The following is a 15763-nucleotide window of genomic DNA, read 5'->3' on the forward strand; positions in this document are numbered from 1 at the left end:
TATTAATCTACAAAATTTTTCTCCTAAATATCTTCACTACCTCCTTTATGCATATATTAGAACAAATTATGTATTTATATATTTGAATATATATATCCAACATATATTGATAATTTTTGCCTTGTTTGTCTTTTAAGTCAAATTAGAGAAATTATTAAAAATAAAATCATCTTTTTTACAGCATCATTATTTTTGTTTTCTTTTATCTTCTAAGCTCATAGACTTATGAAATAGATCTTCTTAAAATAAATCCACTTGACTAACTCAATGACACAATCTAATTTTTCTTCTTTGCACAGAACACTCAACCAAACCCAAGAACATTTTTCACAAGATACAAAGCAAACCCTAGTTTTGCATACAGTAGGTTAAGATGTTAACATGACTTAATTTATTTGCAAATAATTACCATAATAGTTAAGGGCAGTAGAGAAACAAACTAATAAAAGTCATCAATACATTTTAATTTAAGGTTAATTTAATTTCAATTGAATACTATTCACTGACTTGGTTAGAAAATATATGGCAGATAAATTATTTCATTCTTCCAATAAATCTTACATATTGCCACAATCCTCATTTTCTACAAAATGCTTGGTCTTTTTTTTTTCATAATATTTAGTGGAGAAGACAAATTGAAGGGCTAGAAGAAGGTTCATCTGCTTGCTTGTATATTTTGCTTTTTGAAGCATTTTTTAACACAGATCTCATGGATCAAATCCCTCATGTAGATGATAGAAAAAAATCATAGTATTATTTATGATGGAAGTTTGCTTTTTGTAGTCTTTGCCATAACTATACTTCTGAATAACTTTATTTATTGACTCTGATTACACACATACAATACATATATGATTCCACAGTCTTTAGCTTACCAAAAATGTCATTGAAGATAAAATAAGGGAATGATTTATGAAAATTAAATGGTTCAAAGGGGTATTATGATGAGGTTTTGACTTAAAAGTTGGGTTCAATATTTTTCCTAAGTTTTTATATATTCTAAAAACTAAATATTGGACTATCTTTTATTAGTGTTTTATTAAAGTAAGATTGATTTTAAAACTATATATTTTAGAAGTACAATTTTATACCAATTCAAAATGTTATCACATCATATCCACACAGTGCCCCTTTCTACATTAAAACTATAAAGATAGATATAAAATTACACTAATTATTTTAATGTTATTCAATTTATTCTAATACCCAATAATATTTTAGTTAAAATAATTTTATAATTATAATTATAATATAATTAATAAAAATTAATGTGTTGTGGGCCGGAGAGATAGCACAGTGGTGTTTGCCTTGCAAGCAGCCGATCCAGGACCTAAGGTGGTTGGTTCGAATCCCGGGTCCATATGGTCCCCCGTGCCTGCCAGGAGCTATTTCTGAGCAAACAGCCTGGAGTAACCCCTGAGCGCGCCGCTGGGTGTGGCCCAAAAACCAGAAAAAAAAAATTAATGTGTTGTAATACATTTTCTAGCATGGTAGGTAAATATTTAATATATTTAGCATGATTGCATGTATTAAATAACAAATCTTCAACAATTTTGCTTCTTTATATGGGACCAAATCTAGTGTTATTCAGGGTTTACTCTAGTCTCTGTGGTAAGATCACTCCTGGAGGTGCTCTGGAGGTGCTCTGCAGTGCCAGAGATTGAGCCTTAGTCCTCTCCATGAAAGGCAAATGCCATTCACACTATACTATCTCTCTGACTCGCTACAGAATTTAACGTTAGCATGTCTCATCCAGGAATAGCGCACCCAAGTACACAAATGATATGTGCCAATATATTTACTCATACTTTTAAATATAAATCTAAATGACAAAGAAAATTATTATAAAAGCATGTTTTATTGAAACTTTAATTTTCTTTATTATATCATATTCTGTTATGCTAAATAATACTATAACAAATGGATTTCAAATACAGAAGGATATCTGTCATATGTACTGTGATAGTATAGAAGGTTAGTCTAATGTATTGACTATATTTAGCGTATTTTACTTTTTATTCAAAATAAATTTAGGCAACTTCTAAGTAAAGAGTTGACATCTTTGTCCAAAATTAAGTTGCAGTTATCTATCTTTCCAGTTTCCCATGTATATATTTTATTAATACTTTTATATTCATATTTTATGTATTAATTTGAGCATTTCACAGTCAATCATAAAAATAAAGTTCTATTTTCTAAATTTTCATTTATATATGCAAACTTTCATTTACATACAAGAAATAAATGATCACTCACGCCCTCTATATTTACACAAAATAAAGCTGTTTAGTTGTTACAAAAAGATGTTTGTGATTTTTAATATCTATAATATTTCCTTCTTGATAAATCCCTTGGGATGAAAATAAATTTTAGCTGTTTGGTTGTGAAAGTTCTGAACTCCCAGGGCTTTTTTAATCTCAAAAGAGCTTTCCAGGCACTAGGGAAACCTCCTGTTGACTTGTAAAGCACCAGTAAAACCTACAAGTAGGTTTTGCAAAAAGTAAGGTTTCATTGCTCCACACTGAATGTGAAGTTCGGCAAATCACAGAAAGGCAATTCTGTTAACGGGCATATCTAAATGTGAAAAGATTATTTATTCATTGTGCAGTAAGTGAAATATTTTAGAGTAATATTATCAATGGCCAATGTAAAATGGATAATTCCATTTAAGCAAATTGGCATAAAAACAGCTATCTAAGAGTAAAGGAATCAACAAAATGAAAACTAGAGTGTGTGAAATTTTGAATAACATGATTTGGGGAATCTTTTTTATTAATAATAATGTTTATTTTGACCGAAGTTGATAACATATCTTTCACAGTAATATTTTAGGTATATATTAACATTAAATCAGGGAATTCTCATTTTTTTAATTATGTGTTTCTTTGCTTTTTAATCATAATTATTTAATAATAACCTTATAGCATATTTTCTGTTTATAATATATGTGCAAAATGAAATGCTATATTAGAAATTCCAAATTTTATATACTGCTTCTTTCCCTTGAGCTTTAAAATATAAATCTCATAAAGATAAAATGGAACTTATATATAACTAAGGAAACATATTCTGTTTTCACTTTGGTGAGACATTTAACATTAAGTGCATTTGAAAATTCAAGAGCCACACTCATTAAACAATCACATGAAATGGTATATTCATTTCTAAACGTAATGTTGATAATTTTCTTTGCAAGTCTATAAATTAAAATAAAAACTTGTTTTGGAAAAAAACTATTAAATTACAGACAAATTTTCAGGTAAAGTATACAGAATTTGTATCACTTGAAAAAAGCTCTGCTATTAACTTGAGGTTTACTAATATAAAATTTTAAACTTAATTAACAAGAGATTCCTAGATATTCCAAATGTAACTTAAATCACTGTAATTGTGTAAATTTGCATAATTAAATGTATTTTCCTTCTTTCTGATGAGTTTTCATCATTAGAGGTGTGTGGTATCTTTCAATAATACCCTTTTATATTACTTTATAGTAAATTCTATAAGTTGTGTTTTATATCTGTCACCATTAAATGTTTTCTCATTTCTCAAATACTTAACAAGTATGATTGCTGGTATTTTACAGCAAAGAATATCAGTTAATAAAATGATAATTAACCCTTTGGATAATTTAAGAATGTAATTACAAAGTCATTTTATGTCATTAATAATTTAATTTTGTTCACTTTATTTTCCTTTTCTGCACATGTTTAAATATCAAGAGCTTGCCTAGCGCAAATATATATCTCATTAAGTATTGCATAATTAATATAGGTGGTATAACAGAATATCTAATGTAAAGTAGCATAGCATTACTTCAAGAAGAATATATAAATTATAAAAATCAGCAGTGATATAAGAATCAGTTAAAAGCTCTGTATTTAACCAAAATCATAACAATAACAACAAAATAATAAAATGTAACAATGATAAGATGAAATTAAGAGGGCTAGTAAGTTGGAATTAAAGGAATTGTATTCAATTTTTAACTTAAAGCTGAAGTTATCGTCAAGCAAGAAGCTTTTGTGATTATAGCTAAGATTCAGGTGCAACAGGTATATGTATGAATGAGAGTTTCTATATTTCTGTGTAAGTGCAGGAGTTTCTACAACATTGTAATGTAATTTTAACCAGGGGCATTTTTCTCATTAAATATATATGTAAGTTAAAGAATTAATTAGGTTAATGTGATGCCATTAAAGTAGTAATCTAAGAATATGGAACCCGGCTGGACTTAGAGCTATACTTTAATTCAAAAGTAAACATTCTTTTCTGTTTAACTTTATCCTTTATCTTTCAGTCCTCCCTTCCCTTTTTCCCTCTTTCTATTTATTTTTCCTTCTTTGTTCCAAAATCAGTTTTTTTTTCATTTCTTACCTTACAGTTAAGCTCCTGTTAACATGGAATATTCATTTTATAGCATTTGAACATTCATTTGATATGTTGTGGCTTTTAAGTGCTCTTGTAAATACTCTAAGAAGCAGGATTACTGAAAGAAAAAAGTAAAGCAGAAGTTTGCTCAGTATTTGTGTTAATCTGGAGGGTTATAGAGATCTGAAAGTCCTGACCTAAATGAGAAAATAAATTGCATGCCTATCTAGAATTACAAAACCTAAAATATCACATGTTGGTATGAGTGTTGGCTATATTGAATACATTTCACATTGTCAAACAATTTAAAACCTCTGAAAAATATGTTTTAGTAAAGTTAGGCATAAGCTATGTAAAAGGGAAGTTAAGTTTAATTGTAGTTTATGAGAAAATATTAAAAGAACTGTAAGAAAGTGATAGTGGTATTTTAGAGTTTTGCTGCAGAAAATTACCTGTGAATGATTTATGGTGAAACTTAAAACATTCAGAGAATACTAGAGAAGTATTTTCAAGTAAGATTGAAGAAGATGAAAAATAATCATATTTAATCATTGTAGTGTCTCTAGTTAATTAGCACTTACTATAATATTATTATTTCTTACAAATAGTCTCAGTAGAGTAAATACTTATATCTTAATTTTACTAAAAGAGAAATAAATACAGGGAGATAAGAGAGAAGCAAATTTGAACTTAAGCAATCTGCTTCCTAATCCTTTGCTTATTATAGCTACAATTCTTAGCTACCAGTGAAAAGAACAAGCTTAAAAATACAATACCACATTGAAGAAGATAGAACAGAGGTTAAGTGAATTACACTGCATGTGGCCAAACCAAGTTTAATCTCTGGCAACCAGATCATGTCCTAAGCCTACCAGGAGTGATAGATCAGAGACAAGAAAAATCCCTGAATACTACCAGGTGTGGCATCCCACACAATAACAACAATAATAAAGCAATGTCTCTACCCAGAGCACTATATTAGAACAGATAGGGCACCTGCCTTTACCACATTTAACCCAAGTTTAATCTCAGCACCACATATGGTGTCCCCAGCTCCAGGATCCTAAGTGCAGAGCCAGGAGTAAGCCCTGAGCACCCTTAGAAGTGGTCCTACCTCTTAACTCTCCCATTGCATAGGAAAAAAAAAATAGTCTCATCCATAATATTTCTAAGAAAAAAAAAAGAAAGCTTGCAAGACTAGGTTTTCTTTTATTAACTGGTTTTGCTAACTGGTTTCTATTAACTGGTTTTGTTAGAGATTATATTCAATTTTCCTATGAAACATCTGGTCAGAGATGATTATGATTTAGGATGACTATTCAGATCAGGCAGTTTGAGATTGGGATAAGTTTGGAAATTTGGGAGTTAATTCTATTCTATTTCTCTCTCCAGCTACTCTCTCTCTCTCCTTCCTCTCCACACCCTCCTCTTCTCTCTTTCTAAGGAGCAGGAGATGAAAGGAATGGAGAGTTATTTTACTTTTGTTGAGTTCTGTAGTGCCAGAGATCAAATAGAGGACTTGATTCATGCTGGTATGCACATGAGCAGTTCCAGCCCAGTATTTCCTGCTTTTTAAATTAAACTATATGGACGTGTCAGTAAGTAACTTGTTGATGCATATTTGTTCTTTTTCCTAAGTGTTTTGGCTATCTTGAATAAAACTTCTATATATAAATACCGATATATCCAAATATTTGTATTGCTTTTATATAGTTTATGCCTAACTTTATTAAAACAAGCTTTTTAAAAGAGGTTGTACATTGATTGACAATGTGAAATGTATTCAAAATAGCCCACACTCATACCAACATGTGATGTTTTAGGTTCTGAATTCTAAATAGGCATGCAATTTATTTTCTCATTTATGTTTACCAAACAAATAATTATGTTGAGAATATTTTATTTATTTCCTTTATATTAAGTGATATATAAATGTGTATACATATGTAAATATATGCATACAAATATAAACATATATTTATATGTACATATATAAATATATAATATTTATGAAGGTACAATATACATTTAATTTTAGCTATCCATGTTTTAATTTTATAATTGTATATAATTATCAACCTTCTCTATTTGACATTTGAATTTCTTTTTTTTTTTTTTTTTTTTGGTTTTTGGGCCACACCCGGTAACACTCAGGGGTTACTCCTGGCTATGTGCTCAGAAGTTGCTCCTGGCTTGGGGGACCATATGGGACACCGGGGGATCAAACCACGGTCCGTCCAAGGCTAGTGCAGGCAAGGCAGGCACCTTACCTTTAGCGCCACCGCCCGGCCCCAACATTTGAATTTCTAATATGTGGTTACTCTTATAGGTAAACATTCTGGACTGCTGTTCTACCTAACTCCTACCATGTTGGATTTTAATAACACTATTATGAATAGACCAACCTTTTCCTTCATTGGTATTCCTGGTCTAGAGACTGCACATATGTGGATATCCATTCCCTTCTTCCTCTTGTACCTTGCAGCTCTTATGGGTAATGCACTTCTACTTATCCTAGTTAGAGCAGAGCAGAATCTTCATGAACCTCAGTTTTATCTTTTAGCTATGCTTGCCCTTACTGACCTTGGTCTTTCGTTATCCACAATGCCTAGTGTTTTGGCTATTTTCTGGTTTGATGTCCGCCATGTCGGTTTGGATGCATGTCTAACCCAAATGTTCTTCATACATACTCTATCCTCTGTAGAATCAGGTGTTCTGGTGGCTATGGCTTTTGATCGTTTGGTAGCTATCTGTGCTCCACTAAACTACAACAAGATCCTAACCCATTATACAGTTGCCTGCCTCAGTGGAGCTGCCCTTCTTAGAGGAGCCACTTTACTTGCTCCTCTCCCATTTTTCCTCAGAACGTTTCCTTTCTGTGGGTCCAATATCCTCTCACACTCTTACTGCTACTACCCAGATATGCTGAACCTGGCCTGTGGAGATGTGACTTTTAGCAGTGCCTATGGGTTGGCTTTTGTAATATGCACATTTGCAGTGGATGCAGTCTTCATCCTAGCTTCATACATGAAGATCTTGGGCACAATAATGAAGCTGGAGACACAAGAAAGAAATTGGAAATCACTGCATACCTGTGCTTGTCACCTATGTACAGTGCTTGTGTTTTACTTGCCCCTCATCAGCTTATCAGTGCTGCATCGTTATACCCAGGACACCTCCCCAGTTCTGTATACCAGTATGAGTAATGCCTATCTACTCATGACACCACTGCTCAACCCTCTTGTCTACAGTCTCAAATCCCGACAGATCCAGTCAGCCCTACGCAAGCGATTTTGGGTACAGCGTGTGATTGCTGGAGAATGACATTTTCTTTATATTAGAAGGGGCAACCGAGCTTTAAGAATTCTATTTAGAATCTACTACATGCCAAGTTGCAAGACACCATGAAATAAAAAAAATTAAGTATACACTTAACATTCATAAAAAGAATGAAAAGAGAGGCAGAATGCTTAAGTAAATGATGTGATCATAAGTGATTATTGCTAAAAAGTGGAAATGAGAAATCTCAACACAAAGAATTGTGTTTAGTATGAGTTGAATGGATTTATCTTAGCTGCAAAATTGAAGAACTTGAACCTGAACTGTTAAAAATCAATAGGGATATAATTTTATAAGTAAGATTCGATGATACCTGATACTTGATAGCCCATTATATTTAAATTGATATTAAAATTCATAACAGATGATAATTTCATGGCTATATATTTAATATGTCTGAAATTATAATATTTCACATAATTATAGAGCAATTAACACTGGATATTTCAGCTATTTAGAAAAGATATAAAAGATGTCAGCCCTTGTGCAATCCCTGATATCACGTAGATGCTTTCGGTATTTTCAGGGATGTATCCTGAAAATAGCCAGGAGTAAGCTCTGATCACCTGTGGTCCAAAGGCTTACTTCCACTTCTAAAAAAAAAAATAGAAAGAAAATAGTTGTCTAAATAAAATAACAATGATATGTAAATATTAAAAAATGGTAATTCTCACACATCTCCTAAAATATGGTTGTCTAAATGTAACAACAAAATGTAAATATTTATGAAATGGTAAATATCACTTATCTTTTACTATATCTAGAATTACATAGGTTTAGTTTTTAAATGATAGCCCTGCTGAGGGTAAATACAATACTATTGAATGTCTAAAACAAAAATATCACCTCCTTCCTTTATCTCTGAAATGGCACCCAATTTGTATATCTCAATATATTTTAATGTTTGCCTAAGAAAACTAATAGACCTCAAAGAAGATGTGGTCATGTAATATATTTTAAAAATGTTATAATGGAATAACTGAAATTAGGACATAGTTTAAACTGTTCTATGAATTCAGAAAAGAAAACAAATGAGGACTTAATTGTATAAGCAAATTCTGCCAAAAGACTGAGATGGTCATAAGAAGAAAATCACAGGACCTGGAAATCTACCTCAACTCCAAAATCATTAACTTATGACTTTTTAATTTGGAGGGAATTGGGGCCATACCTAACAGTGTTCAGAGCTTACTTCTGACTATAGAGTTTAGGAATCAATAGTGGATGAGAGAGGTGAGGATCAAAAATGATAGAATCAGTTTAGCAGTGTGCAAAGCAAATACATTAATTTCTGTATAATATTTAGCTCGTTACTTATTTGTTTGTAAAAGACTATTACCTAATCTTGTTTTTATTGTTGAGATAGGCATATTTAAAAATATATGTAAGATCTTTTTCCTTACTGATAGATAATTTGAGAAGGATAATGAATGCTTTCCTAATACATTAAAATTCTGATTATAAACTGGTTTCTCTATATTTGAAGTGAGGTTTAATTGTTTATAAAGAGATAATTGCCTCCTACCTTAATTTCCTAAAGAAAAATATATATACATGAGGCTATTTCTCAGTAACGTTTCAGGACTTTTGTAAACAGGAGACAATCTCCTTAAAGACATTTATTACTTTGTAATTTTGATGAGATGAATACTTAAATTTGTATAAATTTTATAATTAATTTTTTATAAAATAACAAGAATATTAAAATGCTGTTTTTCTTAATCAAAGGTTAAAATCGAATCAAAGAAGTTTTTCACTCAAGTTTTATGCAGAACTAGAATATAATATTTTTCGTTTTATTTAGAATACCAGAGGGATAAACTATAGAATTCATTTTCCCTAATTCTATGAATTTTTTTTTAAACTTGATCTATTGATTGGTCTTTGGGTCATGCCCAGCGGCACTCAAGGGTCACTCTTGGCTCTGCTTTCAAAAATTGCACCTGGCAGGCTAGGGAACCATATGGGATTCTAGGAACTGAACCAGGTCCCTCCCAGTTCAGCCGCATGCAAGCACCCTACTGCTTTGCTATCTTTCTGGCCTCATCTATGAAATTTTTATTAACATTAAGGAAAAAAACCTAAAAGGTATTTAATAGACATGGTCATACTTGAGTTTTGAAATTCTTCCTTTTAATCCATGGCCTACTATTTGGAGTTACATTTCTTAAAAAATCAAATAATAAAAAAATTATAGTATGTTCTGCTATGAGGTGAATAAGATCGTTTGGTTAATTTTGTCTTTATGGAAAATGTTTTCTTATCTCACTCACTAAATAGTATTCCCTAAATGATACTTTTTTGTTTGTTTGCTTTTTAGATATATCCAACCCCTACATTGTGGTGCAAAGTGAATTCAAGACTAGTTAACTGACTTGGAATAAAAAAGAAAAGTACAAAAAAGATCAAAAATTTAAATATAAGCACAATGCATCATTATTAAAAGAGTAATGAAAGCTGAGTAATAGTACAAAGGTTAGGTAGTTTAACTTGAATATTCAATCCCCAGAATCCCTCCCTGTCCCTTGAGTTTGCCAGGAAGAGTAACTCCTAAGTGCAGAGCCATGAGTAGTAGCTTCTGAGTATCAAGAATTGTGGCCCACATACAAACAAAATTTGTTTAAAAATGTAATAAACCATAAATTGTTGAACTCATAACTGAATTAAAATTATTATAAATAATATATATTGTGCTGTGTGATTGTTAATTTGATGGCATCCTTAGATAAAATATTATGCATATCTATAATCTTTATTAAAATATAAAGAAGATAATGTTATATTCAATACAAAAATAGAATATGTTCAAATAATCTGAAATTATCATCCATTTAAAATTCATACATCTGGGGCCGGGAAGGTGGCACTACAGGTTAGGTGTCTGCCTTGCAAGCGGATGGACTGCGGTTCGATCCCCCGGTGTCCCATATGGTCCCCCAAGCCAGGGGTGATTTCTGAGCGCATAGCCAGGAGTAACCCCTGAGCGTCAAACGGGTGTGGCCCAAAAACCAAAAAAAAAAAAAAAAAAAGAAAATGCATACATCTTATGAAAAGTAAAAAAATTAACAAAAACAAATATTTGAAAAAAAAAACAAAATTATTCTCTACTCAAATCTGAAGTAATGCTGTCTCAGATTTTTCGCAGGAGAAAAAATTACCTGAGTGAAATAACTCTTCTTTAAAATTTATTCTTAAATGATTAAATCATCATCCTTTAAATATTTTTCAATTTTAACAAAACGGTTAGATAATATTTATTGAAATTTTTTTATGCAAAGATATTATAATAGTCAAAATAACTTATTACATTTTTTCTATGGTGTCTTTAGAAACATACGATTGTTCATTTTTGTTCACTAATGGAAGCATCAAGGCTCAGAGTTAAATTCAAAATAATACAACCTGAGGAAAGGTTACATTTTTTTTTTGTTGTTGTTGCTGTTTTGGGGACACACCTGGTGATGCTCAGGGGTTATTCCTGGCTATGTGCTCAGGAATCGCTCCTGTTTTGGGGGACCATATGGGCTCCAGGGGATGGAACTGTGGTTCGTCCTAGGCTGGCGCATGCAAGGCATAAGCTTTCTGTCCTGCTCCACCAATCTGGCCCCAAAAGGTTACATTATTATTTTTCTTAAATGTTTTTGTTTTTTGTTTTTTTGGCTCATACTAACAGAGCTCAAGGGTTACTCCTGGGTCTATGCTAAGAAATCACTCATGGCAGGCTCGGGGGACCAAATGAAATTCCAGGATTTAAACCACCATCCTTCTGCATGCAAAGCAAATGCCCTACCTCCATGCTATCTCCCTGGCCTCCCAAAAGGTTACTTTTTTCTTTAAATTTTCCATTGATTTATTTGTGTGCTAATGAGACTAGATTCATATTCTTGCACATTGAGAGTCATAAAACACAATAAAATTATGTAAATAATTTTTAATATTTTAAGTACTCTTATCTACAATATATTAATTGCCCAAAGGTAATATAAGTTTGAATAACAATATAAGTTATTTACTTTTAATAAAATATAAGCAATGCATCTAGATATGAGACAGTTTTACATGGAAAGTAATTACAGGTCTATTTGGATGGAAAGATACTTCGTAGACAATGTTAATGATAGATATCAGAAGATTTATAAATATCTTCTTGATATTTTATTTAATGTTAGGGACCAAGAGCAATAGTACAATATTTAAGACACTTACTCTGTACACTGCTAAACCAAGTTTAATTCCTGACACCCCATATAGTTACCTGAGCCTCACTAGGAGTAATAAGTGAGTGCAAAACAGGAGTAAATTCTGAGCAAGGCTAGATGTGGTTCCAAACCACAACAAATAGAAACCTAAAATAAAATAGTTAGAAACAAATCCTATACTTCAGGAAAGATCACAAAGAAGTGATAAAGTTATTAACCAAAATAGATACTTCAGCATATAGGAAAATAATGTCTACCATTCTATCATTTTTTTCAGTGTTCTTTGCACCCCTCAATTAGTTCCTGAAAGAAGGAAATTCACTCTGTACTATCATCTGACTTTTAAATACAATAGCCTACCCAGTGCATTTCTTATTTGTTTTGTTTTCACACTATAAACTAAAGGATTGAGGACAGGTGTGAGGAAAAGAAAAATATTGGACATTGTGACATGAGGAAGAGGCGAGTGATACTTGCCTATTCTGTGGATCAGGGCTAGGGCAATAAGTGGCACATAGAAAATGAGGACAGTGATAATGTGGGAAACACAAGTGTTGAGTGCTTTAAGCCGTCCCTCTCTGGAAGCAATGCCTATAACTGTCTTTAAGATGAGAGCATAAGAAAAAACAATAAAGACTGAGTCAACACCGAAAGAGCAGAGAACCAGGGTTAGACCATATATGATATTCACACGAATAGACCCACAAGCCAACTTCATCACATCAGGGTGGAAACAGAATGAGTGGGATAGGATAATGCTTTTACAGAAGGGAAGTCGTTTGAGTAAGATAGGTAAAGGGGCCATAAGTGCCACTCCTCTAGCCACAGCAGCCAGTCCCATCTGAATAATGCGGGAGTGGGTAAGGACCACAGTGTAGCGAAGTGGGTTACGTATGGCCACAAAGCGATCAAAAGCCATGGCCAGCAGAATTGCTGACTCCATTGAAGAGAAGGTATGAATGAAGAACATCTGGGCCAGACAACCATGGAACTCAATTTCTCGGTGGCTAAGAAGAAAGACATTTAGAACAGTAGGTAAGGTTGATGCTGACATGCCAGTGTCAGTGGCCGCCAACATGGATAAGAATACATATTGTGGCTCATGAAGGCTGGAATTCTTATATATTATATGAATGATGATGCAGTTCCCCATAATGGCAATAATATACATGATGATCAATGGGATAGAGATCCATATATGAGACTCCTCCATTCCTGGGATTCCTGAAAGAAGGAAGAATGGTGGCTGGTAGAAGGTGCCATTGAAAATCAACATGATGCTTAAACCTAAGGAAAATAGAAGTTTGAGACAGTGAAGCTATAAGGTCTTTGCTTAGTGTTTAGGAAAAAGTAAGTAATTATTGCATGCAGAGAATATTGAATAAGATTGAATTCAGTTTAATTTTAAAAACTATGTAAGCAAACATATTTAAATTGAGGTAAAGGTTTACAACTGAGTTTAGAGAATACCTTCATATTTATTCTGATATACAACACACCACTGCTTATATTGAAATTACAATTCCATCTATAATCATTCAAGAAATTCACTAAACTTATTTTTCTAATCTTCAGTTGTATTATATGGATAATTATTTGGTGATTTGTAATTACTCTCATATGAAAATTTTTGTGATTTAATAAAAAAATACTTTATGGGCCCAGAGAGATAGCACAGGCAGCGTTTGCCTTGCAAGCAGCGGATCCAGGACCTAAGGTGGTTGGTTCAAATCCCAGTGTCCCCTATGGTCCCCCGTGCCTGCCAGGAGCTATTTCTGAGCAGACAGCCAGGAGTAACCCCTGAGCACCGCTGGGTGTTCCCCCCCCCCCCAAAAAAAAAACTTTATAAGATGAATTACAGCAGTTTTAAGCAAAAAATTTAAGATAACTAATTAAAATGATTAATAGTACAGATAAAACATCAATTTAAAACATGCAATAAGAAGCAACAGAAATTAGAAAAATAAGATTCACACACTTACCTCATTCACAAGTAGGAAAGGTCTATTATACATGAATGTGGATTATGACAAGGTTAAATGGTCAGTCTCTTGTGATGGTACTAGAATTATAAAAATTGAAACTTAAGCAAAGGAAGTCAATAGACTAAGGTAACAGTAAGCAATATTTATACTTATTCTATCAGGTATCTAATAATAGGTATACATATCTACAAGCGAGTGTGCAAGTATACATAATATAAACATTAAAATTGCTGAACACCTATGTAATTTATTTGTTTTCCTGTTTTGATATCAAGTGACACCAGAAAAAAACCCAATGGGTGCCTTAGAAAAGTGACTGATTCAACTATTATATAGGTACAATCCTAAACATAGCACTATACCCTATAACTTGTTCTTTTATGTTTATTTAAAAACAGTAATTTGTTTATTCCATCATATTTTCACAAATTTTTGTTTGTTTTAACACACCTTACAAGTTAATTTCTATCTACATTTGCCATAGTTTATAAAGTATTTACATCTTAAAGGCTGCTAGCCCTTGAAAATATAGTTAAAAGATGCTTTGCATTGTACACATACCACAAAGACTATGCATGATATATTTATTGTTTATGAAAACTGTTTAATTAATCTATTCATTTTTTAATTTGTTCTTAATACAAATAATACAAAAATTTCTTCTTTGGGGAACACAAAATTTACTAGGATGCAGTGTGTGGTGTTCATAATGATTTCACAGAAACGATTCACGAAATGATTTCACAGAATATTTTGGGAAAATATTTCAGTATAAAACTTGATGTTTTAATTAAATTTCAGTGGAAAATATTACTGTAAATCTATAGCCTAAAATATTGTCATCACTATCTACCTATATCATTTAAATAGTATTCATCACAATTCTTCAAAAGATAAACAAACCAGAGAACAATGCCATTTAAGAATGAAGTGATAGAATTAAATAGAACTAACTGACTTATTTAAGAAAGAATTAGTGGAGCCAATGAGATGGTACAGAATGATGGTGCTTGAAATGCACTATACTGACTGTGATCTGATAGCACTTCTCATTAATATATACTGTTTTTAAAGACAGTAATAAACCCTGATCACAAAACCAGGAGTAAACCCTGAGTAAAATCATATGTGACCGCAGAACTAAAAAGAAAAACTAAAAAACAAATTGTTTTTGAGAACCATATGTAAGTCATATTTCAAATATGATTGAAATGCAGATATATTATTTCATTTATATTATTTTATATAATTTGTTACATTACTTATGTTATTTAAAATATTAGTAGCATTAGCAATATAGTAAGTTAATTGATAAAATGTTAAGTACCTGGTACAAGGATAAATAGTATAGAGTAACTACTTTAAAATAAAAGAAAAGTTAAAGAGGAAAGTTAAATATTTAACAAATATTCACTGATAATTAATATAAAGCATATGGTTGCAGGATATGGGATGATACAAATGACATGTAACTTATGGTCATTTCTTTAAAATTACTTATGAGCATATTATATTTGTTAGAAGAATTATTAATTCAAAACTATGAAAGGGAAAATATTATAGTTATCTTTTTATGAATAAAATACTATCCACAAATATTTTCCTGAGATAATTTTTTGGTGAAAACTTCACCTTATAAGAGGGAAACACAGGACTATTATATACATAAAATACATATATATGTCTATATGGACAGACATAAATCAAAACAAAAATACAAACACATTTTGTCTTAGAAATGAAAGGATGTTTCTAAGTTCACTAACCTTGATTTATTTAGTACAAAAACATATTATTTTTCTGGTGACCACTACTATTTTTGGTCAATGGAATTTTTAAAGTTGTTAAAATATATTGTTAGCAAGCAGA

The 15763-nt window shown here is 31.7% G+C and overlaps 2 protein-coding genes across 2 annotated transcripts; one reads left to right on the plus strand and one right to left on the minus strand.

Moving 5' to 3' along the window:
* Positions 1–6738: 6738 nt before the first annotated feature.
* LOC126018204 (olfactory receptor 51I1-like) lies at positions 6739–7695 on the plus strand. The gene has a single exon (XM_049780350.1). The coding sequence runs from the start codon at positions 6739–6741 to the stop codon at positions 7693–7695; it is 957 nt and encodes a 318-aa protein (XP_049636307.1).
* Positions 7696–12240: 4545 nt separating this feature from the next.
* Positions 12241–13185, minus strand: LOC126018466 (olfactory receptor 51I2-like). Its single transcript, XM_049780601.1, has one exon. The coding sequence runs from the start codon at positions 13183–13185 to the stop codon at positions 12241–12243; it is 945 nt and encodes a 314-aa protein (XP_049636558.1).
* Positions 13186–15763: the final 2578 nt, after the last annotated feature.

This window comes from Suncus etruscus, chromosome 9, assembly GCF_024139225.1.
Source record: "Suncus etruscus isolate mSunEtr1 chromosome 9, mSunEtr1.pri.cur, whole genome shotgun sequence".
Taxonomy (NCBI): Eukaryota; Metazoa; Chordata; class Mammalia; order Eulipotyphla; family Soricidae; genus Suncus; species Suncus etruscus.